The 27,857-nt window shown below is 54.8% G+C and overlaps 1 protein-coding gene across 22 annotated transcripts in view; it reads left to right on the plus strand.

Annotated features, from left to right (window-relative positions):
• The window catches only part of Arhgef2 (Rho/Rac guanine nucleotide exchange factor 2), a 48,218-nt gene that overhangs the window by 7,736 nt on the left and 12,625 nt on the right, over window positions 1-27,857 (plus strand). For 4 of the 22 annotated variants that reach the window (XM_021249284.2, XM_087203488.1, XM_021249287.2 and 1 more), the window contains exons 2-10: window positions 742-1,076; window positions 2,631-2,745; window positions 8,740-8,778; window positions 11,250-11,364; window positions 11,890-11,929; window positions 13,028-13,121; window positions 24,864-25,008; window positions 26,999-27,066; window positions 27,259-27,322. In XM_021249284.2, the coding sequence (XP_021104943.2) occupies window positions 763-1,076; window positions 2,631-2,745; window positions 8,740-8,778; window positions 11,250-11,364; window positions 11,890-11,929; window positions 13,028-13,121; window positions 24,864-25,008; window positions 26,999-27,066; window positions 27,259-27,322 (994 nt within the window). In that variant the 5' untranslated portion in view covers window positions 742-762. Of the gene's footprint in view, window positions 1-741; window positions 1,077-2,630; window positions 2,746-8,739; window positions 8,779-11,249; window positions 11,365-11,889; window positions 11,930-12,587; window positions 12,764-13,027; window positions 13,122-16,021; window positions 16,120-16,142; window positions 16,730-16,981; window positions 17,699-17,822; window positions 17,912-19,204; window positions 20,494-20,537; window positions 22,329-23,119; window positions 24,647-24,863; window positions 25,009-26,998; window positions 27,067-27,258; window positions 27,323-27,857 lie in introns of those variants that run through there. The other 18 variants (XM_021249285.2, XM_021249286.2, XM_087203491.1 and 15 more) reach the window with 17 other exon arrangements.

A 27,857-nucleotide genomic window follows, 5' to 3' on the forward strand; every position in this document is an offset into this window, starting at 1 on the left:
CACCACGCCACGTGGCCTCAGAGTCCTGGTCCTCCCTTGCTTGCTCCGAGCAGGCAGGCGGCGGGCAGAGCTTCAGGCAGCCTGGGGCGCAGTGAGGGCTGCTTCCTTCCCTGCCTGAGGCCTCTGGATGAAGCCCCTCGGCATCTGGCTCACTCAGCTAGTTACTGAGTCACGCGTCACTTATGCTCTTGCTTGGGTACACACAGACACATGCATGCTTGTGCATGAGTGTGCACACATGCATCCACTAGAATGTAAATTCCTTGAGGGCAAGAACAATGTCTTTTTTGTTTTGTTTTTGTATATTTTTTTGGTACCGGGGATTGAACTCAGGACCTTGTGCTTGCAAGGGAGGCGCTGTGTTGCTGAGCTAAATCCTCGGCTCTCTTTTTTGTATTTGAGGTGCAGTCAGTCTCTCCATGCTGAGCTCCCTACTTCCTGTTATCTATCCCGTGGGCTCATGTGATCCTCCTGCCTCAGCCTCCCCAGTAGCTTGGACTATAGGCATGCGCCACCACACCCAGCAGGAACAGTATGTGCTTCTCTTTGTTCGGCTTTCTGCCAAAGCACTGGAAGATCTTTAGGTAGCAGAATGAATGGTGGGCTGGGAGGCCAGAGCCCAAGCTCCAGTCCTGAGTGACTGCAGCCGTTTCGGGGTCGGGCCAGTACCCGACCTGGCCACTGTGACCCAATCCCACTCCGAGGTTCTGAGAACTTTGCTCACCTTCTCTCTCCATTCAGGCCAACCCACAGGCACTGCCCATGAACACAGCCACCCCACAGCAGCTCCTGGAAGGGGGAGCCCCGGAGCCCCAGGGCCACACTTGCCGCTGCCTGTCATCCATGGAGTCCACTGGACAGCAAGAGGAGGAGGAGGAGGAGGAGGAGGCGGAGGAGGAGGAGCAGGAGGAGGAGGAGGAGGAGGAGGAGAGGGAGGAGTATCAGAAAGAGGGGAATGGCTTCTCCGATGTGCCCCTCCGAAGGGCAGGGGCGTTCCGGGCCCATAGCCACACCCATGACCCCTTCAAAAGACACAGCTGGGGGCCCGGCAGGGAGCTCCAGGATCCACTGGGCAGGTAAGCCTAGGGGTCTCCTATCCTCTCCTTCCATCCCTGGGCCCTGGAGCAAGCTGCTGAGAAGAACTATTCTAGTGTCCTTGCCCCCAGCACTCAGGAAGCCAAGGCAGGAAGATCTGGATTTCCAAGCCAGTCTAGGCCACATATTGGGTTCGAGGCTGGCCTGGACTACACAGAGAGACCTGTCACAAACAGACGATGAGAAGGGTGGAGGAGACATGGACTTCTAGTCCTTCCCCTGGAAAACTGTTTTTGTTTGGGGTTTGGGTTTTTGAGACAGGGTCTTACTATGTAGCCCAGGCTGACCTCGAATTCATGGTGATCCTCCTGACTCAGCCTCCTGAGTGCTGGGATCCCAGGCGGGCATCGCCACAACCAGCTCTTTGGCTGGAGAATTAGAACCCAGCCTATTATAAACCTTGGGAAGGGTGGACCCTGCCTTCCAAAATGGGACTGTCCCCAGTGGCCCCAGCTCCTTTTTACCTGATTTTAGGAGCAGGTTGTAGGAGTGGGAACAGAAAACTGGGGTAAGGTACAGGACATTTGGGTGTGTGTGTGTGTGTGTGTGTGTGTTAGGGGAGACTGAACCCAGGCTTTTTTATTTTTTATTTTGAGACAAAGTCTACGTCACCCAGACTGAGCTTGAATTTGGGATCCTGCGGTCTCAGCAGCGCAGGTATTACAGGCTTGAGCCACCACCCCCGGCAGGCAGATTTAGCTCCACCTCCTGTGTCAGAGCGCGAATGACCTAACCTCCTCATTCTACTGATGAGAAAACCGAGACCGGAGAACTTGGGGAGCTTTCTAGGGTGAAGTGGGCTGGTTGGGGGCACCGGGCCTGCTCAGCCCGGCTCCTCCACTTCAGGCTCCAGGCTGAGGCTGCCCGGATGCCTCAGGTTGCCCCATCCGGCGCTGCCATGGGCTCAGCAGTTCTCGCTGGCTAGGAGCTGTGCACATGCAGGCCCATCTCTTCCCCATGCCCTGGAAAATCCCCAACCGACCACTTCCCCAAAGCCAGGGGAAGTTGGAAAGAAAAGGTGCAGGGCTGGCGCGGAGCTCGGTCTGAGCGTCCTCGAAAGGCCGTGGCCAAGTCCCCTGAGGCCGGTGAGTGGGCCACTGTCCCGAGCTGCGGGCCTGGCTGTCGGGCTGAGTGGGCAGAGGGCCCTGCACCCTGCTCCGAGACTGGCTTGGGTGGGGTGGGAACGCGGCCGGAGCGGTGCCTGCAAGCTCCTGGCACCTGCCACGAGCAGGCATCAGCCCAGTGCCTCGGGTCCACAGGGAAGGGAGGGAGCCTTACTCGGGCTTCGCTGAGGCAGGCCCGAGGGCAGCGTGGGACAGCGGGCAAGGAGTGGGAACCCCGCCAGCCCCCTGCATTGCCCACTTCGGCCGGCAGGGGGCAGCCGCGCCGCGCCCGCTCTGCGCTGGTCGGTGGGAGCCCACAGGGGGCCGCGGGCGTCCAGTCTGCGCCCAAGCCCCGGGAAGGGCTGGCTCCGGTAGGCGCGTTCCTCCCAGGCCGGCGCCGGCCGCGGGCTTCAGGGGCTATGTGTGTTTCAGGAGGCTGCAGGCGTCGGGATGCCCAGGCCCCGAGGGAGCCCGCTCGCTGCAGAGCCGAGAGGAGCTGGACGCCCTCCTGGGAGCGCAGCTGCGGGCCGACCGGCCCTCCCGCCCGGTACGACGGCAGCCTCAGGCTGCCCGTCCTCGCCCTGCGGTCCAGCCTCTGCCCTGTGCCTCCAGGCCTTCCAGCCGCCGGCTGGGTCTCTTCGCCCAGCGTCACCCTGACTCTCTCTCAACCTGCCTGTGCCCTCGCCTGCCGTCTGCTTCCCCGCTGTGCGCTCCGTCCCTATTCGACCCCCCCCCCCCGTCCCTTCCTTTCTGTGTCTGTGTCTGTGCCTTGGGTGTCTCTGTTCCCATGTCCTTAAAAGGCCCCTGTTCCCCTCACTGAGAACCACGTCTGTCTGTGGGCCCCAAGTTCCCCACTCCGCTGCTCTTGCTGGGATGAATCTGTGTCCTCTGAAAGAGGCGCCAGTTCCCTAAGGGAGCGCCCAGAGCCCAGAGCCGGGTGACCCCTCTCTGCTCCTAGATTCTCAGCCCCAGCTGAAGGTCGCCTCCCCTCCCCCTGGCCTGGGCCCCATCCCGACCCCAGCCTCGGTACTGGTACTGTGAGAGGGGGCCCTGCAGGGAGGGCGCAAGAACTGGCCTCCCCACCACCTGTTTTCTCCGTGAAGTCTGAGCCTCCCGCAGCAGTGTGCACATGCACGTACACACGCGCGCACACGCGCACACGCACAGGCACAGGAGCGCGCATGCTCTTAGGGGATAGAGTAGGAAGAATAGGATTTTGAGCTGGGCGTGGTGCTGCCAAAGGATCATATGTAGTGCAGGGTTTCACTAGACACTGAATGAGACCTTGTCTCAGAATAAAATTAAAAAGGGCTGTGGGTATAGCCCCCTGAGTTCAATTCCTAGTACTGAGAAAAGAAATTAAAAAAAAAGAATTTTGGAGTCAGACTGACTCCTAGATCCATCCTTCACCAGCTGAGGAATTTATCTTTCTGAAAACCAGAATAAAGCCACGGTCCTTCATTTTGTTTCATGAGATGAGGTCTTGGTGTGTTGCCCAGGCTGGTCTCGAACTCCTGTGCTTAAATGATCCTCCTGCCTCAGCCTCCTGCGTGCTGGGATTACAGGGTGTACTCCCATACCTGGCTCCAAAACTTTTCTTTTTTTTGGAGACAAGAACTCACTATGTAGTTCAGGATGGTCTTGAACTCACTATGTATCCCAGGCTGGCCTTGAACTCACAGTGATCCTCCTGCCTCAGCCTCCCCTGTGCTGGAACTGCAGGTGTGCGCCACCACCCCTTGCTCCAAAACTATCTTTTAAGGTTTCAATTAGATTTTTTAAAATGTATGGGGCTGGGGATGTAGCTCAGTGGTTTCACTACCTGCTGCACAAGCACAAGGACCTGAGTTTGATCCCCAGTACCAAAAAAAGAAAAAAAAATGTAGCGCAAGCACAAGGACCAGTACAAAATCAATCCCCAGTACAAAAAACAAAAAACAAACAAGCAAAAAATGTATACCCAGATAGTTCCAGCTGCTTTGAAGGCTGAGATAGGAAGATTACTTGGGCCTAGGAATTTGAGGTGAGCCTGGGCAATATAGTGAGACATTGTCTCAGGAAAAAAAAGATGTTAAGATCCCTGGTCCAAACTGGGTGTGGTGGCACTCTGAAGGCTGAGGCAGGAGGATGGCCTCAAGTTCAGGCCTGGGGTACATAGCGAGGTCAAGGTCAGCCTGAACTACATAGGGAGACCTTGTCCCCCAAAACAAAACAAAACGGAGACTCCCACGCAGAGGCCAGGCAACAGGAGGAACTGAATTGTGTTTTATTTTGTTTTTCTTTTTTTCCTTCCCTTCCTTTGTAACCCTTTACCTCTCTTACACTTTTGTCTTTTCCTCCACACCTCCCCCACTTAGCACTATCTGTTCTCTTCTTTGCGTTTTTCCCTCGTGTATTTTCCCCTCCTGTTTGCCTTCTTACTCTGACTGCGCTGTCCCTTCATCTCATTTGCTGAGTCTTCCCCTTAATTCCTCTGGCTTTCTGTTCAGTGTTGTTTTCTTTCTTGCTGTAATACTTCTCCCAAGTCTGGAGACCAAGCCCGAGATTCACTAGACTAAACCAGGGGCTGCAGGCTGACCATCCTCGAGCCAAACCTGGCTCAAAAATTTATTTTCTTTGGCCACTGTGATGCTTATGCTTTTGAAAATTCAGATGTCCTTAAATGGGACCTGGCTCTCCAGTTTGCCAGAGTTGTTAGTACTTTCTGTGGTATTTCTCCCTATGTCTTTTTCATATGATATTAAAAATGAGAGCTGGGCCTGGTGGCACCCACCTGTGACCCCAGCACTTGAGAGGCTGAGGCAGGAGGATTGCTCCAAGTTCAAGGGCAGCCTGAGCTACATAATGCGTTCAAGGCCAGCCTGAACTGTGCTCAATAAATCATCCACCCACCTCAAGACGTAGAACATCACTAATGTCTCTACCTTTGCTCGTGTGATCTCTTTCCCTTATTCCCTTGCCTTCCCATGAAAGGTAACCAATATCTTGAATTTTGTTTATTACTAATGTATCTTAATTTTTTTCTGATGCTGGGATCAAAACCAGATCTTCACACATGCTAGTCAAGTACTCTATCACCAGCCCTTAAAAATTGCTTTAACACACGAGGTGTGGTGGTGCACATCTGTAGTCCCAACTAATTGCGAGGCTGAGGCAGGCAAATTTGAAGCAGTTTATTGAGACATTGTCTAAAAATAAAAAATAAAAAAAAGGGGCTGGGGATATAGCTCAGTGGTAGAGTGACCCTGAGTTCAATCCTCAGCACCAAAAAAACATTGTTTTAGCATATATTTGTGTCTTACTTATTAATATGTCTTACTTTTGTTTGAGGTTTTGTGTGTGCGTGTGTGCGTGCGTGTGTGTGGTACTGGGAGTCAAACTCAGGACCTTGCACTTGGTGAGGTAGGTAGCAGCACCACTGAGCTAAATCCCTGACCCTTTGATTGAGTTTTAAAGCAAGGATATCATATTGTACAAAATTTTATATAACTTGTATTTTTACTCAACATTGTTTTTCATTTTTATTTATGTTGCAAATATAATCTGTAATTTAAATTCCATTCTTCTGGGCCATGGGTTTAGCTCAGTGGTTCTACCGCCTGCCTCACAAGCTCAAGGTTCTGTGTTTGATTCCCGGTACCAAAAAAAAAGTATCAATAAATTCCATTCTTCTGTTGATAGATATTTGGATAGCTCTTTTCTTTATTATCGTGAAGAATACCACTACGAACAGGCTCGTATCCAATCTCTGGGCACATTTGCCAGAATTTCTTCAGGGTGTAAACCTCAGAGTAGAACTGTGGTGTTATAGAGTATGCAGGTTTACATTTGCACAAGATAATAACTAATTGTTTTCTACAATTAGGATATGAGGATATGAGTTCCCTCTGATTTATGTCCTACTCAACATTTTGTGACATCAGACTTTTCCTCCTCCTCTTCCTCCTTCTTCTTCCTTTTCCCTCAGTACTAGGGATTGGACCCAGGACCTTCTCCCTGAGCTACATCCCCAGCCCCCCCTTTTTTTTTAAATTTTGAGACGAGGTCTCACTAAATCACTAAGTTGCCCAGGCTGAGCTTGAACTTGTGATCCTCCTGCATCAGCCTCCCAGAGTGTTGGGATTACAGGTATTTGCCACCACACCTGGCCACTATTGTCTTAATTTGAATTATTATTATTACAAATACACCTGAGCATTTTTGTGTTTCTTTTTCATTAAATTTCTGTTCATGTTGTTAGCCCTTTTTTTTTTTTTTTTTTTTTTTTTTTTGTACCAGGGATCGAACTCCGGACCTTGCGCTTTCGAGGCAGGTGCCGGAACCACTGAGCTAAATCCCCGCCCCGTGTAAGCCCATTTTTTAATCAATTGTTTTGGAGCTTTTCCTTTATTGTCTGGAATATATTCTTTATATATTCTGAATACTAATTCTTTGTTGTTATATGTGTGGCAATGATTTTATCTCAATTTGTCGTTTGTCTTTTCCCTCTCCTATGGTATCTTTAAATAAATAGAATTTCTTAATTAAAAAATGGAGATTATTCTTTGAAATATACATACAAAGCATATGTTAAAGAACCTTTGAGATTTTGATTGGAGTCACATTGAATCTAAAGATTAATTTAAAGAAAGTTGACATCTTTATAATTTTGTCTTACTATCCATAAAAATTATTCCACCTATTTAATGTCTTTTAAAAAATGGTACAGGCCGGGGATTTAGCTCAGTGGTTCCGCTGCCTGCCTTGAAAGCGCAAGGACCAGAGTTTGATCCCTGGTACCAAAAATAAATAAATAAATAAATAAATAAATAAATAAAATAAATAAATAAATAAAAATAAAAAATGGTACAAAGGGGCCGGGGATTTAGCTCAGTGGTGCTGTACCGGCCTCACAAGCACAAGGTCCTGAATTTGATCCCAGGTACCAAAAAAAAAAAAAAAAGGTACAGTTTCCACACACAGGTCTTGTGGATGTGTTAGATTTATTTGTAGATGAGATTTATGTTATTAAGTTATTCTTTTTTTTTTTCCCAGACTGAGTCTCATTATGTAGTGCAGCCTGCCTAGTTTAGGTTATTTTTATGTTAGATTTAGATTGTACTTTTTGGTCAAGTTTTTAACTTTAGTCATACTGGTGTGGTATCTTAGAAGTATTTAATTCTGGTTTTAATTTGCATTTCCCTGTTGACAAATTATTATTTTATTTATTTTTTTTGTGGTACTGGGGATCAAACTCAGGACCCTGCACTTGTGAGGCAGGCGCAGGTACCACTGAGCTAAACCCCCAGCCCCACCAATAGTGTATTTTAATGAGGATTTTTTTGTTTTGTTTTGTTCTTTAATTCTGCGGACATTTTATTTTATTTATTTATTTTTTTGGTCCCGGGGATCGGACTTGGGACCTTGCGCTTGTGAGGCAGGCAGTGGAACAACTGACCTAAATCCCTGGCCCCAGTATCATTCATTTTATTTATTTTTTGGGGGGGGGGATACTAGGGATCGAACTCGTGTCCTTGCACTTGTGCAGCAGGTGGTGAAACCATTCAGCTAAATCCCCGACCCCAATATCATTCATTTTAAAAACCTTACTTTGGGGGCCAGGAATTTAGATCAGTGATCCCGAGTTTGATCTCTGGTACCAAAAAATAAAAATAATAAACCTTACTTTTCTCAGTGACTGGGTGTGGTATCTTTGTTTTTTGAGGTTTTTTTTGTACCGGGGATCAAACTCAGGTCCTTGCACTTGCGCAACATGTGGTATCTTTGTTGAAAATTATTTGTGTAAGTCTATTTTTAGGCCCTTATTTCTGTTTCCTTCCTTCCTTTCTTTCCCTCTCTTTTCTTCTTTCTTTTTTCTTTCTTTCTGTTTTGTTTTTTATTTTGGTGTTTTGAGACAGGGTCTCACTATATAGTTCATGCCAGCCTTCAACTCACTATGGAGCCCAGGCTGGCCTCAAACTCAAGGTGGTCCTCCTGCTTCAGCCTCCCGGAGCACTGGGATCATAGGCATGTGCCACCGTGCCTGGCTTTTGTGGTGTTTAAAAATCTACAGGGCTGCAGGTTTAGCTTAGTGGCATTGCGCCTGCCTGGCAAGCGCAAGGTCCTGAGTTAGATTTGAGCTAAAATCCCCTGGTTCCAGAAAACAACAAAAAAATTACTACAGTTTGCCAATGTTTTGTTTGAAAATTTTGAACTTATGGCCCATAATATTCTTTTGTTTTACTATCCATGTGTAGTTTGAGAATCAAGGATATTCTTGCCTTATAGACTTTGAAGCATTTCTGTTTTTTATTTTTGCTTTCTATTGTTTGGAAGGATTTGTGTAAGTTGTTGGTGATCTGTTCTTGAAAGATCTGCCCAGAGTGGTTTGGCCTAGTGGGGTTTTTTTGGTATAGGGGGTGGGGGTGGGGGGTCGAACTCGGGACCTTGCGCTTGTGGGACAGGTGGTGGCACCACTGAGCTAAATCCCCGGCCCTGGCCTAGTGTTTTCATTTGGTTTTGTTTATAGGAAGATTAATTACTGATTCCATTTCTTTAATAGGATCACTCAGACTTTCTATTTCTTCCCCATTCGGCTTTGGTAAGATATATATGTTTGTGTGTTGTTCTTGTTGTTTAGTAAGCATGTTTGCTTGCATTCCAATGTTATTGGCGTGCAGTATTCCTTTTCTATGGCCTGCTCCTTCTATAGTTAGAGGCACCTTTCATTCCCACTTTATTTGTGCTTTCTCTCTCTATCACTTTTATCAAAAGTGTTCTATTTGCCTGTTCCTAAAACCCAACTCGTGGCTGTATAGATCCTGTCTGTCTTATCTTTGTTTACTCTTTCGTTGATTTCATCTTTATTTTATGCTTTCTTCTGGTTTCTTTGGGTTTGTTGTATTTTATTTATTATTATTATTATTTTTTTTGGTGCCGGGATCAAACTCGGTTCTTTACACTTGTGAGGCAGGCGGCAGCACCCCTGAGCTAACCGCCTCCCCCTCGCCCTGTTGTATTCTTTTTATAACTTCTTAAATTGGCTTAGGTCATTAATTTTCAGCTATTACAATTTTATTTTTTTGGTACCAGGAATCGAACTCAGGACCTTGCATTTGCAAGGCAGGTGCAGTGCCACTGAGCTAAAATCCCCAGCCCTCAGCTATTAAAATTTTTAATATATGCATTTAAAATTTTTTATTTTTATTAGTACACGTTTGCGGTACTAACATTAGATTCATCCTGAGATGTGGGCACATAAGCCTGACACATCTTAATTCTTTTTGTGTCCCCTTTTCCTTGCCTCCTTCCCCTCTCTCTACCTCTTGGTCTCATTCTCATTTGTAAAAGATCCACCTCCTGTTTCCTATCATATTTTGCTCTTTATTTTATTTATACCTTGGGTTTCTCATGTGAGAGAAACCTTTTTTGGGGGGGGGTACCGGGGATCGAACTTGGGACCTTGCGCTTGCAAGGCAGAAAAGAGAAACCATTTTATATTTAATCTTGTGTGCCTGATTTATTTCACTGAACATTATGGTCCCAAGGTGCATCCATTTTCCTACAAATGACTCAAGTTTATCTTTTGTATTTGGGGGGGGGTATCAAGGATTGAACTCGGATCCTTGTGCTTCCAGGGCAGACAGCAGAACCACTGAGCTAAATCTCCAGCCCAAGTTAATCTTTTTTATGAGGCAGAGGCTCACTATGTAGTTCAAGGTGGTTTTGAGGCTTTGAACTCACTGTGTACCCCAGGCTGGCCTCAAACTCACAACCATCCTCTGCCTCAGCCTCCCCAGTGTTGGGATTACAGGCATGCAGCTCTGCACCCAGCTATTCTTCTTCACAGCAGAGTAGTACTCCACTGTGCATGAATATCACATTTTCTTTATCCATTCATTTGTTGATAGGCCTGTAGGCCACTTCCAAGATGTAGCTATTGTGAACTGTGCTGCTATAAACATGGGTACGTGTGTACCACTGTAATATGATGGCTTTAACTCTTTTAGGAAGATATCTAGAAGCGGAAGAGCTGGTGGAATGTACTGTAAACATTTTAAGGCTACAAAGTGCCCTTGTAATATCACTTTGGGTATCTCCCACATTGTTATCTTTTTCTCTTCCTTCCTTCCTTCTTTCCTTCCTTCCTTTCTTTCTTCCTTCCTTTCTTTCTGCCTTCCTTCCTTCTCTCTCTCTCTCTCTCTCTCTCTCTCTCTCTCTCTCTCTCTCTCTCTCTCTCTCTCTCTTTCTTTCTTCTCCCTGTTTTGATAGTACTGGGGATTGAATCCAGGCCCTTTTTATTTTGGGAGGAGGGTCTCACTAAATTGCCTAAACTGGCCTCAAACCTGTGATCCTCCTTCCTCAGCCTCCCAGAGTACGGGGATCACATGTGTGCACCACCACATCCAGCTAATCTTTTGTGTCTTGATTCTTCCACTCAACATTATGTTTGCAGGAGTCTCCATATTGTTAAGTGAGAAGTGGTTTGTTTGTTTTTAATGTTGAGTAGTATTTCAAGGTATACAATTTCACAGATTCTTTATCGAGTCTCCCTCCTAAAGAGGAAGATCTGGGTTACTTGCTAAGATGTCTGTGATACAGATTATTTGGCACGTGTTAAAATTTGCCTTATGACCTAATATGTGGCCAGTTTTGTAATACTCCATGCAGATTTGAAGAGGAAAAAAGTTCTCTAAAGCTTGGGCACAGTCTGAGTATTTTTATTCCCTGTTACCTTGAGCCCGGACTGCCTCAGTTTACTGCATTTCCTGCCTGGCCGCTATCAATTGAGTTTGTCATCTCTGGAATCACTCAGGATAAATTTTCGAGGGTGTTTCCTGTAGAAAGCCTGGTATACAATGTGTGCACATATCACAATATCACACTGTACTCCATGACTAGGTGAACTACCACGTATACATTTAAAAATACTTTAGAAAGGGGGAAGCCTGTTTACTGCAACAGGCAATGGTCTGAATAGCAGAAAGGACTCCCCATCTGTTGCAAGTGGAATAGCCCCACTGCTGGGGAGTGGGAGGGTGGCGGAAGGTGGAGACTCTTGCCTGATTTCAGGGTCCGTGCTGCCACCTGTCCATGGGCTCTCTGGACCCCGCAACCACACGCACGCTCTGCAAGTCTGTGTCTATGAGCGGCATCAATTGCCTCCTGGACTACTCGGACCCAGAGGGTGAGCAAAGCAGGGGATCCCCTTCCCTATCCCCCTCACCCCTGGTCCTCAGAGCCAGCTGCTTAGGGTCCAGATGTCCTTGGTTATCTCCAACTGCACACCCCGAGAGCCCCAAATGCCTTGATTCAAATGAGATCTCAACTCAGGACTCTGGAGTTCCAAGACTCCTCTGTCACCGAAGGGGGCATAGGACAGAGGGAGGCTCTCCAGCCTTCGTCACTTGAGGTGGAGGACAGTCCCCTGCAGCACATCTCGTCCTCAAGACAGAGCAGTGTGAAACCCCAAGCACCTGAGACACTGCCAGCTTAGCCTCCTTCCCAGAACCCTGGCTCCAAGTGCGTCCTCGCTGCCTGGCTCAGACCCCGCCCTTTGTCCCTGCTCCCCACCCCGCCCTCAGGAATGGCGTCACAGGCACCTGCAGCCTGGGAACCTGATCCAGGTGGAGGGGCAGGGGAGGCAGCACCGGGTGCCTTTGTCTGGCTTTAGCTAGACCTGGACACCTCTCTTCTCCTCTTGCATTGGCAGGGAATTTGTCCCAGTCCTCTGCCACTGACCTCAGCACTCGGTGAGTCTGGGGGCAGCCCTTCCAAGGCCTAGGTGGGGAGGAGCCATGGGTCTGCGCCATGGATTTTTTGGCCTCAAGGGTCCCTTTGCTTCCTGAAACAGTTTCCCTTATCATTGCTGGTTAAAGGCACAGAATTTACCCTCTTCCTTAGATTCAAGGTAGCCCCAAGGGATGGGGAGGGAAAGTAGGCAAAGAAAGGGAGTAGCAGGGTGTCGGGGTGGCAGTGAGGGACCCGTGGACCTTCCTGGTTCAGTCCTGGTCCAGTGACCAAGGATGAAGTCGAGGCTCTAGACAGCTGAGATGCCTGAGCGAGGACAGTGGCCCTAGGAGAGCCTCGCATGGGCTACATCGCTTCCAGAGAAGCAGGGCCAGGAGGCGTGGTGCAGGACTCAGGAGGGAGGCCAGAATCTCGCAGGCAGTGTGAACAAGCATGCAGAATCAGCACCTGTTTATTTGGCTCCAGTGGCCCAGGCCTGAGGAGCGGGCAGCACTCGCCACAGCATGGCCGTGACCAAGCAGTGGGCCCTTTAAGATAACAGGCCCCAGTTTGTGGTCCTGAAATCCTCCAGCTGACACATTCTCCTGGCTCCAGGCTTGGGATTAGCTCATGGGATGGGGCTGATGAAATCCCAGGAAATGCAGTCCTCACTGGCTTTAGGCCCAGAGGCCCTTTCCAAACAGCAGAGGGTCGCACACAGGGCTCTTGTTCTGAGAGGGGAAAATGCCCCCCTGGAGGGACCTCACCCAGTTCCACTTCCGTTGGGGAGCAGGGAGAGAGGAGATTGGGCTGTCCCTCCATCCCCATCCGGCCAGGAGCCTGGATTAGGTAGGAGGGTGAGTCTGCATGGATCTGGGAGGAGCTTGGAGTTTCCTTCATAAATAAAGGGGCTTGGAAAGCTGAAGCGTCCGCATCCAGGCTCTGGGAGGTGGGGGTTGTTCTTCTTCCCAGCCTCCCTCTCTCCCCCACTCTCTCAGTGCCCGTCTTCATATCTCCATTCCCTGTCTGCTGGCCAGGGCGCTTTCGCCCGCCATCTCGCCAGGAAGAGCCTTTCCGTCCTTTCTGGTGTCTCCACTCCTCACTTCTTTTGCTCTCTGCAGCTGCGGCCAGCTGGAAGGCGGGTCAGGCACCTGGGCAGGCTCCTCCCTGCGACGGACCTTCAGCTTCCTCTTGGGCATGACCGGCAAGGCCAAGGTAGGAGTCAGTGGGGGAAGAGGGAGGCCCAGACCCTTCCCAGTTCCTTTCCACCAAATCCCACCATGCCAGCGCTCGCTCCCTAGCTCTCCCTATCAGAGACTCAGGGCAGTGACTCAGACTTTAAGAGAACACAGGCATCTCTCCCATCTTGTGTCCATGTCCCAGCAAATCACCTTTCTCTGTTTTCCTCCAGTATCTTCAGTTTAGCAACCAGCTGTGAACAGCTGGAAGACGAACAGGGCCAGGAGTTTCTCTCAGAAGCTGAGGAATGGCTTAGCTCTCCCTCACTTTAGGCCTCATGTAGCTAAGAGGTGGGCAGCAGGAATCTTACCCACTGGACATAATAATTACAGTAATACTTTCTTCTTCATGGAGTATTGGAGTTTGCAAAGTGCTTTTACACTCGTAATTTTATGGGTGGATACAGCAGCTGAAGGAGTTGAAATAAGCCCATAGGCACTGTGAAGCTAGGAAAGTATATGATTATAAAGCATATGCACACGGCACATGTGTGTCTGTGTGTGTTCTGATCCCAGGGAGTGAAGGCACATTGCTCTTTCCTTATCACCAGCCCTCAGTGCTGGTGAACCGGCAGCTCTGCCTGCGGCTTGAATTCATTTCCACTTACTTTATTTATTGGCAGAATGGGCCACCCCCCTCTTCCTCTAATAGTTTCCCTGAGTATGCACTTGCTTCCTAACCCGGTGGCTTCTGAACACTGAGGTACTCCAGAGGAGACACCATCCTCTTCACCTGAGGAGCCATGGGATCCTCCCCAAGCCCTGGGCCTACAGCCAGGGCTCTCTGGGCTGCCTCTGAGCTGGGTTCCCTTTATTGGTCCTCTGGGTGGGCTGGAAGCAGGCCACCAGCGGGAGCAGAGGCAGGAGATGGGGCTGTCTCACCAGAGCAGGGGAGAAGCTTAGCAAGCCAGACCTGGGGGAGGTGGGTGGGATGGGGGACTCCTCCCTCCTGGGGACCAAAGGTCTCTAGAAAGCAAAGCAAAGCAAAGCAGGAGCCCTTGGAGTGAGCCCCCTCTGCCTGCAGGCGGTCTCGGGGAGAACTGTCCCCTCCCCTGGAATGGGAATGCTGGGGAAGCTGGCAGTTCCCCCAGGACATCCAGATCAGTCTACTTGCTCCCCCTTGGCCTTATGAACAGTCAGGTGGGAGGTTAAGTGACCTGGCCAAGGGAACCGTAGGCAGACTGTGGTGCCCACACATGGTGGGAAGGAGACACACTAAGTCAGGGGCAGTGCAGTGAGTGGGCCCTTCCTCGGCAGGGTCGCCAGTCCTATCTTCCTGTTTCCCTCTCTGCCATCCCCTGGTCCACACTCCTCCACGCTCACTCGATCCCTGCCTCTGTGGCCAGCAGGTAAAAACAGGGGTGGGGCTGGCAGGAAGCTGGTCTGGCGGCAACAGAAGGAAGTGGCCCATTCCTTCCCACTAGAGCAGCATCACAAAGTTGGCAAACACTTTGCCAGAGGTCATGACGCTGAATTCTTGCAACAACTCAGGCAGAGATAAGTATTTTAATCTCCAGTGTACAGACAAAGTAAAGCACAGGCGAAGCTGCTGGCCCAAGGTCTGGAAGCTCCTAAGGGGAGGGGCTCTGCCACCCTGTGGGCTCTGGCTCTCAGTCAGCCAACACCCGGGCCACCCCTCCTCCTCCACCAGCTTCTGCAGGGTGCCCCTGGTGGCAGTTCTGCTTCAGTGACCCCTCTCAGAATGGCCAGGTTCAGGGGAAGACAAGAAATGCAGACCTCCACTGGACAGTGCAGAGCCGGGGCCTGGCAGCTCTGGGGCCCTTGGTGCCCACTTACTGGCAAGCCTAGGGTGGCGATCAGGTCGTTCTCTGAACTTCCGCTCCAGCCCTGAACAGCCCCCTCCATACTGGGGACTGAGCTCAAGGCCTTGTGCATGCCAGACAAGCACTCTACCCCGAGCTACATCCCCCGGGCTCTGGGCCGGAAATGGGAGGACGTATTTTGTCCAGTTAAAAGAGCTAAAGAAGGTGGTGCCCACTTATAGATTCTGGAAGAAATTGTTGCTTGTGTGCATATAAAAATAATATCTGAAAATCTGGAAGATGTTACTGAATAGGAGTGGAGGGGGAGTCGGAGCGAAAAAGGGTTTTGGGAAATGAGGAATCACCAAGAAAAGAGAGCCGCTCTCTGTTCTAGAGGTACAGAAACTGGAAACTGAGTCAACCTAGCTCACTAAATCCAGGGGTTTTTAAAGGTAATTTTCCTTAGCCTCCCCCTCTTCCACTTCCTTTTTATTAGTCGCTTAAAAAGACCACAAGGGGGCCGGGGATTTAGCTCAGTGGGTTCGCCGCCTGCTGCGCAAGCGCAAGGACCGGAGTTCAATCCCCGGTACTAAAAAAAAAAGACCTCACGGGTTTAGGGTGAGGGGCAGCGTAAGGACCAGTAGCTGGGATGGGCAGTTGAAGGAAGACTGGTGGTTCGGGAAACAGAAAAAGGGTTGGGAAGTGAAATACGTCCATTCTTTGTGCGTGCGTGTGTGTGTGTGTGTGTGTGTAGGTATTGGGGATTTAACCCAGGGCCAACACACTGAGCTACATCCCCAGCTCTTTTTCATTTTTTATTTTGAGACAGGGACTTGCTAAATTGCTTAGGATGGGGTCGAATTTGTGATCTCCTGCCTTAGCCTCCCAAAGTACGGGGATTACAGACGTGTGCCACTGTGTCTGGCTCCCACTTCTTTCATAAAGACCCTCCGTGTACTAAGACATCCCTCAGAGGCTGGGGTCCAAGAACAAGATTTATTGGGTACCCAGGTGGAGTTGGGTCCTTTAAGATTCCGTGCTCAGCTCACCGCACCCTCCCTCCGACTCAGGCCTAGAGAAAAGCTAAATCCCAGCCCAATCCTGCTCTCAGGGTCCCGGGTGGGTGGAGCCACAAGGCCAGGATTCCGGCCTCCGGCAGCCTGTTTTTAAATTTAGCACCTTCCTCAGTCTTGGCTGACGGCGGAGGGGGAGGTAAGTCTGGGGCTCCAGCCGGCGACCTCAGGACTGCCGGTTTCAGAGTTCTCTGGCTTCCCCACAGGTCTCCCCCGCAGGTGTCAACCTGGGGGACGCAGCTTTGGCCCTGGGAAAAGTCCTTTCTGGTGCGGTCCTCCAGCCTGGCCTGGGCTCGGTTTACTTCCTCGCCCCTTTTCCTGGCATTTGCTATATAAGGCTCCTAAACGGGAATGGGTGAAGAAGGCGAGGTCGGAGCTGCTAGGCAGAGGGGAAGCCAGAGGAGCAGCGTGGGGGTGGCGAGGGGTGAGGAGCCCAGCCGGCTCGGCTCAGCCAGTGGTGAGGCCGGGAGCCCAAAATAGAGGCAGAGGCTAAAATTGGCACCTACCAGAAGAGTGCTGATTTGGGCTCCAAACCTGCAGCCCACCCCGCTGCTCACTGGGGCAGGGAGCGGGGACCTAGGGTACCGTCACCCTCTCTCAGAATCAGGCTGCACCGTGCAGATAGAGCAGTTTTGTCCTGGCCCTCAGAGAAATCAGAGACCCCGAGAAGCGGAAATGAAAAGTGCCGTGAGTGACTGCAGTTAGAACGGAGCAGCAACTTTCCCAGCAGCGGCGTCGCCAGCCGCGAGGTTGGCTCCGGTGCGAAGGGTCCGAGCCGCACCTGGGCGGGGCTCTGGTGGAGGCCTGAGGGCAGACTGTTTTCCAGTCCCTGGTTCCAGCTCGGAGTCGGAACCGCGAGAACGGGTCTTGAATACCTGAAAGGACAGCCTTCCCCGGCTTCCTAGCGCGCAGCAAAGGTGGCGAGTCCGCCCCCCCTGTAGCTGGCGGGGCGGAGCTAGGAGGAGGATGGGCCGAGCGCGGCCGGAAGGGACGGCTGGGCGGGCGGCGGGGTAATTGTCTCCTCTCCTTCCCGGGCTCCTGGGAGCCGGTCCTCGCGTCAGACCCACGGAAGCCCCCGCTTTCAGTCGCTCTGTGATCGCCCCTCTCTCGCCTCCCCTCCCCCAGTCGTAAAGGGTTCTACCGTCACGGCCCACTTTGAGGGCCCTGAAGGCCAGGAGGGAACGCCCCGGCTCCCCGCGCCCCGGCTGGGCGGACTGGACCCTGAGACCCGTACCGCGGGCCTGAGACCGAAGTTGCACGGTGGGGGAAGGGACAGAGGAAGGGCCTAGGGTCCGGCGAGGCCCCGACTGGGCACCAGTGTTTGGAAAAGAGCGAGGAGGCGGGTTGGTGGGGCCGGAGGGGAAAAGGCAGAGGGGCGGTCCAGGCGGCCGGTCCTTCTCCGAGCTGCCCCGGCGCAGACCCTGGCGTCCCGAGCGCGCCGGCACCCGCCCGCCCTCCGGAGCGCTCCGCCTCCCCCTTCCTGAGCCCGGCGGGCGGGGGAGGAGACTCGGGTTTGAGGAACTGGCGCTGGGTGCCGGCGAGGGGAGTCAGACTTCCTGTCCCCGACACCGACGCGTGCGACCGGACCCCTCCCCTCCCCCGCCACGCGGGACCCCCGGGTCCACGCCGCGCGCTCCGGCTCCCCGCCTCGGATTATGTCTCGGATCGAGTCCCTCACGCGGGCGCGGATCGACCGGAGCAAAGAGCTGGCGAGCAAGGTGGGCTCCCGGGCCCCGCCCCGCGCGCCCCGGCCCCGCTCCCGCTGCGCCCCGGCCCCCGCCCGCCGCCTGCGCGGAGCTCGCCAAGCTGGGAGCGGGTGGGGGTGGGGACCGCGCCATCCGCGCCGAGCCCCCGGAGAGGCGCACCGGGCTCCGGGCGCCGCGGATCCTGCGGGCCGGGTGTTTGGGTCGGCTCGGAAGAAAGTTGCTCGGGTAAGGGACTGAGCGCCGAGAGGCAGGCGCGCGCCCTGCGCCCCGGTCCCGCGTGCGGGGTTGCTCGCGGGCGCTCCCCCGCCCCGACTCTGGCGCGGTCGGTCCCCCTTTGTCCCCGCCATCCGGGCGGAGGGGCGGGAGGGGATGGTTTCCAGCTTCCTCCCACCACCACCACCGCCACCTCCAAGACAAAAGTCGGCCCCTCCTCCCGAGCCGATGGACTTTCCAGCTGTGAGTCAGTTCTCCCCGCGGGTGGGCGGGTGGCGGGGGTCTGGACGGCACAAGCTCACTTCCCCCCGGCGTCACCCTCAGGTGCAGGCAGCAGAGGTCTTTGTGTGACTGGGCTCGGCCCTGCCCCGAGCCCTCTGGTGCCTGCACGCAGGGACATGGACCCCACCCGCGGCGGGTTCTCGGCTTCCCAGCTCTGAAATACTCCGCCGACGGGGCGCTGAGTGCCTGCCCTGCACCTCCTTCAGCTCCCGTGTCTCCTCTGCTCTTGTTGGGGACCCTCACCTGTCATTCATTCCCAGCCCACACACACCGCTCTGGCCCACTCATTTCCACGGTCCTTCCTCCCTGCCTTTGTGCCAGGCCCACTCCCCACTGTCGGGGCCTCCCCAGCCCCAGGAAGTGCTGACTTGTGAGCGAGCGCGCAGGGAGGTGGCGCGGCTCACTGCCCCTCTCTGGGGCTCCAGACCCCTTCTCAGAAAGGCTACTTCAGTCTTCGGCGCCGGCTTCCCTCCCAGCCCAGTAACCTCCCCGTGCCCGGTCTAGCGGAGCACAAGAGAGCGGGACCCCTTCGGAACCCTCCGGAGACGGGGACCTTCCACCCCCCTCCACCTAGCTCCTCGCGGGGTGTCTGACTTGATGCTAAACTGGGAGTGGGTCCATCAAGGGTAAGGGAGGGCAGGGAAGGCGGAGGCAGGAATTTGCTTAGCGGGTCAAGGTTCTGCTAACCGGAAAGCAACCAGGAATTTGAGGAGTTCCAAAGACAGAGGCCGGGGTCAGATGCTGAAGCGTGGTGGGACAGCGGGGTGGCAGACAGGCTCTTTGCAGGCCGCCCGGGCCAGGCTCCAATCTGTTTATTTTTTCAACGGTTTGAGCTGAGACCCTGGAGTAGAGCCAAGGGGGCGGGAGAAGCTTTTTGAAACCACGGAAATTTGGTCCCACCCTAAAAAGGAAAGCCACGGGGGAGCTGGGGGTCAGATACCTGGTGAGGGGTGTAGGGAGAGGTTCTGGGAAGGTAAATGCTGGGGTCTTGTTCTTCATTAAGGGGGTCGCTGGGAGGCCAGATACCTGGGTCCTCTGCCCGGATCCCCCACCCCATAGTGGGGGCTCTGGGGATCCCAAGCCTGGCTCTTTCCACTCCGGGCTGGCCTTGGAGGGGGATTTGGGGTGAGGAGTTGGGGACCGAGTGGGTGGGTCTGGGAGGCCAGGAGGCCACAGGCAGGGGATTCGTTGGCTTGGGCTAGTCGGAAGGGGAGGGCCATCTCCGGAAAGCTGTGGTTACGGAGGGGGGAGTTGGTTCTTAGCCAACAAACCCTGGATCTCTTCTTCCCCCTCCCCCACGCACGCCAGCTGTCTCAGTTCTTTTTATGCTGTGGTGGGAAGTAGAGGGGGCTCGCTGGAAGTGAGATTATTTGAGGAAGACGGGCCCCCCCGCTACCAGTCTAGAGGATGGATCAGGGATGGGTCCTGGTGTTCTCAGACCTCTCACTGAGGGAGCAGTGAAGTCTACCCTGCCCCTTCCTCCTCTCCACCCTCACGGGCGCTTTCTGCCTAGACCCCGCCCCGTGCTCCCTTTTCCTTTTACTCCGTTCCTTTTCTTCCCCTCGCTGTCTTCAGCCCTCCACCCCTCCATTCTCTCTGCTCTGCTTCCTACCTCCTCAAGCCCTCAAGCCCACAGCGCACAGGTCCCGTCCTCTTTACCCCCTGCTCTCCCTCCCTCCTTACCAAGCCCTAACCTTCATGTCCCTCAGAACAAAGGGTCCTCTTCTGCCATGCAGTTGCCAGAGGTCCCGGGATGGCTCTGGAGGTGGGGGTCTCCCTGGTATCCCCAGGAGCCCAGCACGGGGTGTGTGGTGGGCAGGTGGAGGCGAGCAAGTGAGTGAGCGAGAGGAAGACTCTTTGTTCCGGACTGGCAAACTGGCGAGGTGGCTGGTTTTGTGTACAGGACCAGGGCAGTGCCAGAAGGGCTGGGTGAGCCCAGGAGGGAGCTGAGAGCTGGCAGGCTTGGAGGAGAGTTGAGGCTTTTAGGGACTAGGAAAAGGTTTTAGGGGTCATGGAGGTTAGACAAAAGCCTAGGGAAGTCACTGCGGGAGGGCACGAGGGGCACTGGTGCCTAGGGAAGGACCTGCTGGGGCCACCAGAGGAGTCAGGACCAGATCTCAGTCCCGCTGGCTCTGGGGCCGAGTCCTCGGGACCAGGGAGGAAACAGATCTGAATTGTTACGTGTGTGTATGTTTGTCTATCTCCAGATGCCCCGGGTTACTGGTTGGAGCTGTGACTTGTGCCCTTTGGACATGGGAAGTAGTTCCATTCTTAGCTTCAGCCTGTGGTTTGACGTGTCTGGCAGGAGCTGAGTGAGTGGCTTGGCCAGGCTTTGGGGACTGGGAAGAGGATGGCCGAGGGGAGCTGTGTGGACCCTTCTGGGTTTGTGTGTGTCTCCTGGGGGAGGGTGGGGGCGGGGCTGCAGCAGCAGCAGCTGCCCCCCTCCTAACCCAGCCAGCCGGCCCTGTGCCAGGAGGGCAGGGAGTCCTGGCACAGCTATTGTTCACTTGCACAAATGCCCTTCTGTTTGGATGTGTGCGCGCACACACACACACACACACACACACACACACACTCCTTCTCTCTCCTGGCCCGACAGGTGTGGCCCGGTGGGAGGCAGGCTGGGGTCCAGGGTGCTGAGGCTCAGGGTCTGTGGCCTGATTTTCTTCCCTGGCCCTCAGCACCCCTCTCCCGCTGCACCTGTGTGTGCCCCATTGTGCGAGTCTCATTCATTAAGCAAGTGTTGTTCAGTGCCTTTGTGTGTGCAGTGGTCTTCCTGTGTTGCTGCTGGCGATGTTAGTGTTTCCATCCATCCGGCACCTTCTCCCAGTCTCCTGTCCTCATCTGAGGGAGCCAGGCTGGCTGAGACCGTCCCAGGTCCCCCAGTCCCACGTCAGGAACCCTCTCCCTCATGTTGTCCAACCCTGGAGCTCATCCCCTGCGACTCCATGCCCTTCACAGCCAGGGCCTGTGCTCCGGCTGAGCCACAGGTGACCTGAATCCCCCTCCAGGCGCCCTCTGGTCCCCACACAGCGTCTGGACAGAGGCCTCGCCATCCTGGGGAGGGACTCCTGCGGGTGCTCTGCAGCCCAGGCAACCCTGAGCACCGTGTAACTTCCTGGATGGAGTTGGCAAGAGGGTGGGCCTGGCTCCAGAGGTCGGGGTTGTGAGGCTGGGGTCTCTTTAGCTCTGACTCAGACCCTGCAGTGCACCGGGGGCACAGGAAGGCAGAGTCCAGGCTGAGTCACTGCCTTGTCCTTCACAGCACAACTGTTTCCATCTCAGCCTGGGAAGCCAGGTGCAGTGAGGAGGGGAGACCATGTCCCCCTATTGCCTTCGAACGTCCCACCTTCAGCCCTAACGCCCCCTGCCCCTGGCCCGTCTTTCTTTTCCAAGAGTGACCAGGAACTGGGATGATGGTGGAAGGGAGGTTTTTGTCGGTCTTTTCTGACCTTCAGAGGAAAGCCCTGAGGTCTAAGCTCAAAAGAAGTAGGCAGGAGGGGCCGGGAGCCTTGGGAGCAGGGAGAGGAGAGGAGAGAGGAGGCTGGAGCCTCTCATAAGAAATGAAGGGGTCCCCAGAGCAGGGTGCTACCGAGAGTGCATCTTGGTGTCCCCCTGCTCCTTTCTCATCCCTGCGTCCTGCACTTCCAAACACATATGGGAATATATGTTGCCCCTGAAGATTGGGGGCCACTCACCTGCGCACCTGATTTATGCACTTGGCCCTCCATGTAGCCATGCACAGAGGAACGCCGTGAATAAGGGGCCTTCTGATAAGGTCCTTGAGGAACAGACAGAAGGACCACAGATGCTGGACAGCAGAGGCCTGGGCCGAGCAGGAAGGGCCTGCAGGCTCTGGGATTGAGTGCAGGCTGCCCGCCTGGGGGCCAGTGAATGGAAACCAGTGTGATTTTCTTAAAAATACCTGCAATGGGGCAAAGAATCAAACCAGCGTGCTCACTCCATCCCGTGCCCTTCCACCCTCAGCAGCCTGAGCCCCGGGGCGGGCACAGGGCACCTCAGGGACAATAGTGCTAGGCAGTACCAGGGCTGCTTGCTGCTGGGCAGTGCCCACGCTGGGATGTGCTGCTGCTGTAGCTGCTGCCCACTGCTGGCCCACCTTGAGAGGGGGCCACTTCAAGAGAAGGTAAGCACTGGGCGGTGGAGGAGGCAGGGCCCAGACTACCTGAGCTGCCTGTGGGGCATCAATGTCAGGAAGGGGAAGGGCCACTGGAGACCCGGGCGCTGTCTGCCCCAGCCCTTGGTCCCTCTGGCACTGCCTGAGTACGAAGTGGTAGAGCCCTGTGGAGCCAGAGGCTTGGGCCCTGGCACAGTATCGGCAGCATTAGGGCAGAGCTGCAGCACTTCGGTGACCTGGCCAGGCCTGTTCCTTGTAACGCTGTGTTTACATTTGTTTACTTTTTTTTTTTTGGTACCGGGGATTGAACTCAGGACCTTGCACTTGTGCAGCAGGCATCGAAACCACTGAGCTAAATCCCCGGCCCTGTTAACTTTTAATTGAAGGTAGTAAGTGTTCAGACTTTAAGCTTGTCACGGAGCAGGCTGAGAGTGCAGGAGAGAGGGAAGGAAGGGAGCAGAAGGCAGGGGGAAGAAGATGGGCTTTGAAGTCCTACAGGGTGGTGATGCACAGGTGACTCTGTTCTAATACAATGAATCCATTGAAGAGCCAGGCCTTTGGAGACGTGGATGGAGAGAGGACCCACAGGAGACTGCTAGCCATTCAAGCAGGTGGGCTCAGCACAGAAGAGGGGGCTGCAGCTCGAAGCTCGCAGCAGGGCCCAGAGGAGGAGAGGAAGGGTGCAGAGAGAAGCAGAAGCCAGGCCGGCAGGGAAAAGGAAGAAGGAGGTGGAGGCGCAGAGGAGGGAGAGCCTGAGCTGAGGGCGGGGGGGAGAGGGGGAGAGAGTGCGTCCCGTCCTGCTGCCCTTGGAGTGGGGAGGGCCAGGTGAGGGAATGACCTGCCGCCAGGCAGCTCCCTCCGAGCTGAGGAAACGGTGGGAGAGGAGGCTCTAGGCCACCAGGCCGTCTGCCCACTGCCCCAGGCCTCACGCTTCCCTTTCTGCAGTCCGTGTCCCGTCCCCCACTCTGGTCTCTGCCCTCGGGGCTGAGGGCTCCCACTGAGCTGGAATTCTGTGTCCCAGCCTCCTGCCAGGGTCCGCTTGCTTGGGGTTCATCCACTCAGCCTCTCGGCATTTTGTTGGTGTGGGGGATCGATCGATCGGGGCGTTGAACTGCCTGTGAGGCAGGCCTGATGCCACTGAGCTAAATCCCGGACCCCTTTTAACGTTTCTTTGTAAAAATTCTTTTCTTGCCCTGCCCTGCCCTGCCCTGCTGGTTCCTTCCCTCTCTTGCACAGTGCTGGGGATGGAACCCAGGGCCTCACATGGGCTAGGCAAGCACTCTACCACTGGGCTACATCCCTGGCCCTTTTTATTTTCCTTTTGAGACAGGGTGGCTCAGCCTGGACTCAGCCTTGTGGCCCCTCCTGCCTTAACTTCCTGATAGCTGGGATCCCAGGCCTGGCTACCACTCCTCACTGCTCTTTGGTTTCTGGGAGGCTGGGAACCCTCAAAGGAGTGGTCAGCTGCTGGTAGTGGTGGTTCTCCAAGGACGGAGGGAAAGAGCAGAGACCAGAGGTGACCCCGGGGAGGGTTGAGGGTTCCGGAATAGGTGGAAGGAATGATGTTCTGTCTCCTCACCCGGTCGGGCTTTTGGGGGCGCTCAAGGCCTTGAGGAGGGACAGAAAGGCCTGCCTCAGAGGTGGGGGGGGACACGGTGCCCCATTTCAGTGGAAACCAGAGCTGGAGGAGGCAGGCAGTGTCAGAAAGGACTTCCTGGCTGGGATGGGGTGACACACAGAGGAACCGTCCACAGAGCTCCCTAGGTTTTGTCTTTGAGCTGTAGTTTGAAAGGCATAAAAATTAAGCCTGCAGGGGAAGTTTCCTGCCCAGACAACCGAGCTGACTGAGTTTCCTTCCTTAAAAGTCCCGGAGGGCAAGAGTGACCACCTGGGGCCCGTGGGGGACAAGCGGCTCCCCGCGAGGAGCCCAGTGGGCCTTGGCTGAGTGGAGTGAAGAGTCAAAGGTTGGGGATCCTGACCTCTGGCTTGGGAGTGACCAGGGAAGTGTTGTGTCCTCCAGGCAGCCTGACTGGGGCACCCCCCACCCCCCACCCTGACTGCTGGGAGACAGCAGCTCCCAGCCGGTTGTCATGGTTATGAGAAGAGCTAACTCCCATAGATTGGAAAGCGCTGGTGAGCTGGCACCCTCTGCTGTGCCTGCTCGCCCCTCCTCTGCGCATCTTCCCCCGGCACCCGGCACGGCAAGGAGGAGCACATACAGCAGCTCGGGGGCGACAGAGCTGGGGCTGGGAGGTGGAGTGAGGACGCAGAGATCCGGAGCTGGGGACATGAGTGGAAACAGGAGGCAGCCCAGCCGCAGGGGCCAGGTAGGTCTGGGCCCAGACGCCCGCCCTTGGCGACTCTGTGTCCCAGGGCCCAGCTGCTCCCGGACAGCTGCCTCTGGCTCCTGTGGCTGGCCGTGCTTAGGGATGGGTCTCCAGCCTCCCAGGCAGGCGCTCCTCCCTGGCCCCTGGCCTCGGCCTCTCTGTCCAGATGCCAGGGATCGTCCACTCTCACTTCCTGTCTCTCTTGTCCCTTCCGCAGGCCCGGGAGAAGGACAGGATGAAGGAAGCCAAGGATGCCCGGTATACCAACGGGCACCTCTTCACCACCATCTCAGTGTCGGGCATGACCATGTGCTATGCCTGTAACAAGAGCATCACGGCCAAGGAAGCCCTCATCTGTCCAAGTAAGTTGTTTGGCCCCTGTCACTCAGATGTGTTGCCCACCCACCTAATTTGCCATCCGACCTTTCTGCCGGGGATCTGTAAGGGAGCTCTCCACGGAGCCCCAGCTGGGGCGAGTGCTGGGGCCGGGATTTGGTCTCTTGCCTTCCTTCCTTGCACAGGGTGGTGGCTGCTGGAACGTGGCATGGGCAGGTCTGTCGGGATGATGGCCCCTGTGCAGCTGTCACCCTGTGGGCATTCCCCTCGCTCCCTGAACAGCTGCTGAGGCTGGGGAGAGCTGACTGAAGAGCAGGAATGTGCACGAGGGGTGACAGGACTGCAGGGAGCTGCCAGCCTCGCAGCTGGCCCTGCCCATCTTCCTGGGCAGAACTGGCCTTTGGGACTTAGGAGTCCCTTGTCCTTTCCTATTGCCTGGGTGGAGTCGGGAATCTACTTTGTCAAGGAGACGATGGGGTCGGGAGTCTCCTCCCGAATTCCCAGCCTGACAAGACAGTGAGAAGGGAGTACAGCATGAACGGGTGTGCATTGTGAGGCAGGGGCTAGGACTCCAGGCCTGCATTTCTGGAGCATGAGCAGGGGGTTCCCTCCCTCCCCAGGATGCTTATGCAGGGGGCTTCAGCGCTGCCCTTCCCGGGGTTCCTCCTGAATTGAGACCAAAGAGTCGCCTCTGATTAGAGCAGGATGGAAGATACTGTGACTGGCCACTAGTCAGCAGGAGGAGAGCTCCAGCCTCAAGTCCCTGCGGCACTGGGAGAAAAAACCCACATAAAGAACCAGGGAGGCCTCCCTCCCTCCGACCTCTCTGCTCTATTTAAAGTTAGGAGCATGAGGAGGGAACCCCAATCTAGATCCCTCTAGAGACCTGACAACATCCCCAATCCGGAAGCTTGTTGCCAGGGGAACTAGGGAGGCAGCAGGGCTATTTTGAGAGCAGGTGGAGAGCGGAGGTTCGATCCAGAGATGCTAGGTGTTGGGGGTAGGAGATGGGAGCTCCAGGGAGGCGGGGTGCGTGCAGCCCCCACTCTGTCTGCCCCTCTGCCCCACCCTGTTGGCCTTGTATTTGTGGAAGTGAGCGTGGTGCTGGGTATTGTCTGAAGGAGTTAGCAGTTTCCAGTGTGGGACGCAGAGGGGAAGCCGGGAGGGCCAAGGGCTGAGAGCCTGCTGGGGAAGGGATGACAGTGGTATTGGGCCTGGGCTTGGCTGCAACTCCTTTCTCCTCTTTTTCTCTCCTACCCCATGGCAAGAGGGGGCAAAGGATGGGGGAGAAGCAGATGGAGAGTGGGAGCTGTGGGTTTGCTTTACACAGGGAACAGGGCTCCCCCAGCCTGGCAGGGAGGAGGCAGCCTGCCTGGAGTTGGTGCAGAGGGCTGGCAGGCTTGACAGGGAAGAACAGGGCAGGCAAGGCCAGTCCTGGCCCCCCACAGATCTGTCAGCCTTGGAGCTGCTTAGGCCTGGGCAGAGGTCGTGGGCAGACATGCAGGGGACAACAGAAGGCGTTCGGCCTGTAGACCCTGCAAGCCAGATTTAAGCCCCAGCTACACACCAGCTGCATGAGCGAGGCAGGTGACTTTGCTGCCTGTGAAATGCAGATAGCTGGTCAGCCTGAGGGGCTGTGGGGATGCAGCGGACCAGAGCTCGGGGACACTGACTTCTGCCCAGCCTCCAGCTGCTGCCCAGAGCCCCTCCTGTGGGAGTCCTCTCCCATCTGCCATCTCAGCCTCCTTCGTGCCTCCTGAGCTCATCCCTGGCAGCAGTCACCCCTTCTCCCCTCCAGCCCACCCCCAGGCCCTCTGCTTCATGACTGCCCACCCCTCCAACTGCTGATTTCCTTCCTCACCCAGACCCCTCTCACTTCACTTCCCAAGAGGGGATGAAGCCTAGGAAGGGGGCCAGTGTCCGAGGACCGTGTGGCCGGGGGCGTTGGGGGCCCGGATGGGGACTGTCCCCTCCTGTGCCACCGGCCCCTTCATCCTCTCTACCCCGTCCTCCCAGCCTGCAGTGTGACTATCCACAACCGCTGTAAAGATGCCCTGGCCAACTGTACCAAGGTCAAGCAGAAGGTGAGAAGGCGGGAGGGCGGGGGTTCTGCCCAGACCCTCAACCCCAGGCCCCGTGCCCTGGGCATGGCCGCCCGATGCCCTAGCCATAGTGCCAGCTTTTTCCTGAGGTGCCAGCTGCCCGGCTCTGCCCCAGGCCCATGGGAGCGAGCCATGGGTGACAACTGTGCTTGTGTCTTTTCTGCTGTCTCACAGCAACAGAAAGCCGCTCTGCTGAAGAACAACTCTGCCCTGCAGTCTGTTTCTCTCCGCAGTAAGAGTGAGTAGTGAGGCCTGGGCAGCCCCCCAAGACCTGGGACCCCAGGCTGTTCAGCCTCTACGCTCTGCTGCCCCCCTGAGGTCATTCCTGGGCACAGCGTGGGAAGGGTGGGTTTAGAGGCGCAGGACAGGAGGGTCCAGGGGAGATGGGGGTTGGGGCAGCTGGGCATCTGAATGCGGGCATTGGTTATTTACATTGCATTTTTGGGCGTTTTGGTAGTACCCATCCATTGTCAGTGCAGACAGCTCTGGTGTAGCAGAAAGAAAGCATGGTGCTGAGTGGAGCCTGCATCTCTGCTCGCCATTGCTGGGTCACCCAGGACGGGGGTTTGCAGCCTTCAGAGCTTCTGCTTGCTCATAATTGGTTTCAGCAAGCAGATACGACAAGAAAAAGCTCTTCACTTAGGAGGCTGAGGCAGGAGGATTGCTGTGAGTTTAAGACCAGCCTGAACTACATAGCAGGTCCCTGTGTAAAAAAAAGAGAGAGAGAAAGCTCTTGGTGAGCAGTGCAAGGTCGCAGGCCTTCGGTGGCATCA

The sequence above is a fragment of the Heterocephalus glaber genome, unplaced genomic scaffold (assembly GCF_053883595.1).
Source record: "Heterocephalus glaber isolate CG9 unplaced genomic scaffold, H.glaber_assembly_v1.0 deba00001795, whole genome shotgun sequence".
Lineage (NCBI taxonomy): Eukaryota > Metazoa > Chordata > Mammalia > Rodentia > Bathyergidae > Heterocephalus > Heterocephalus glaber.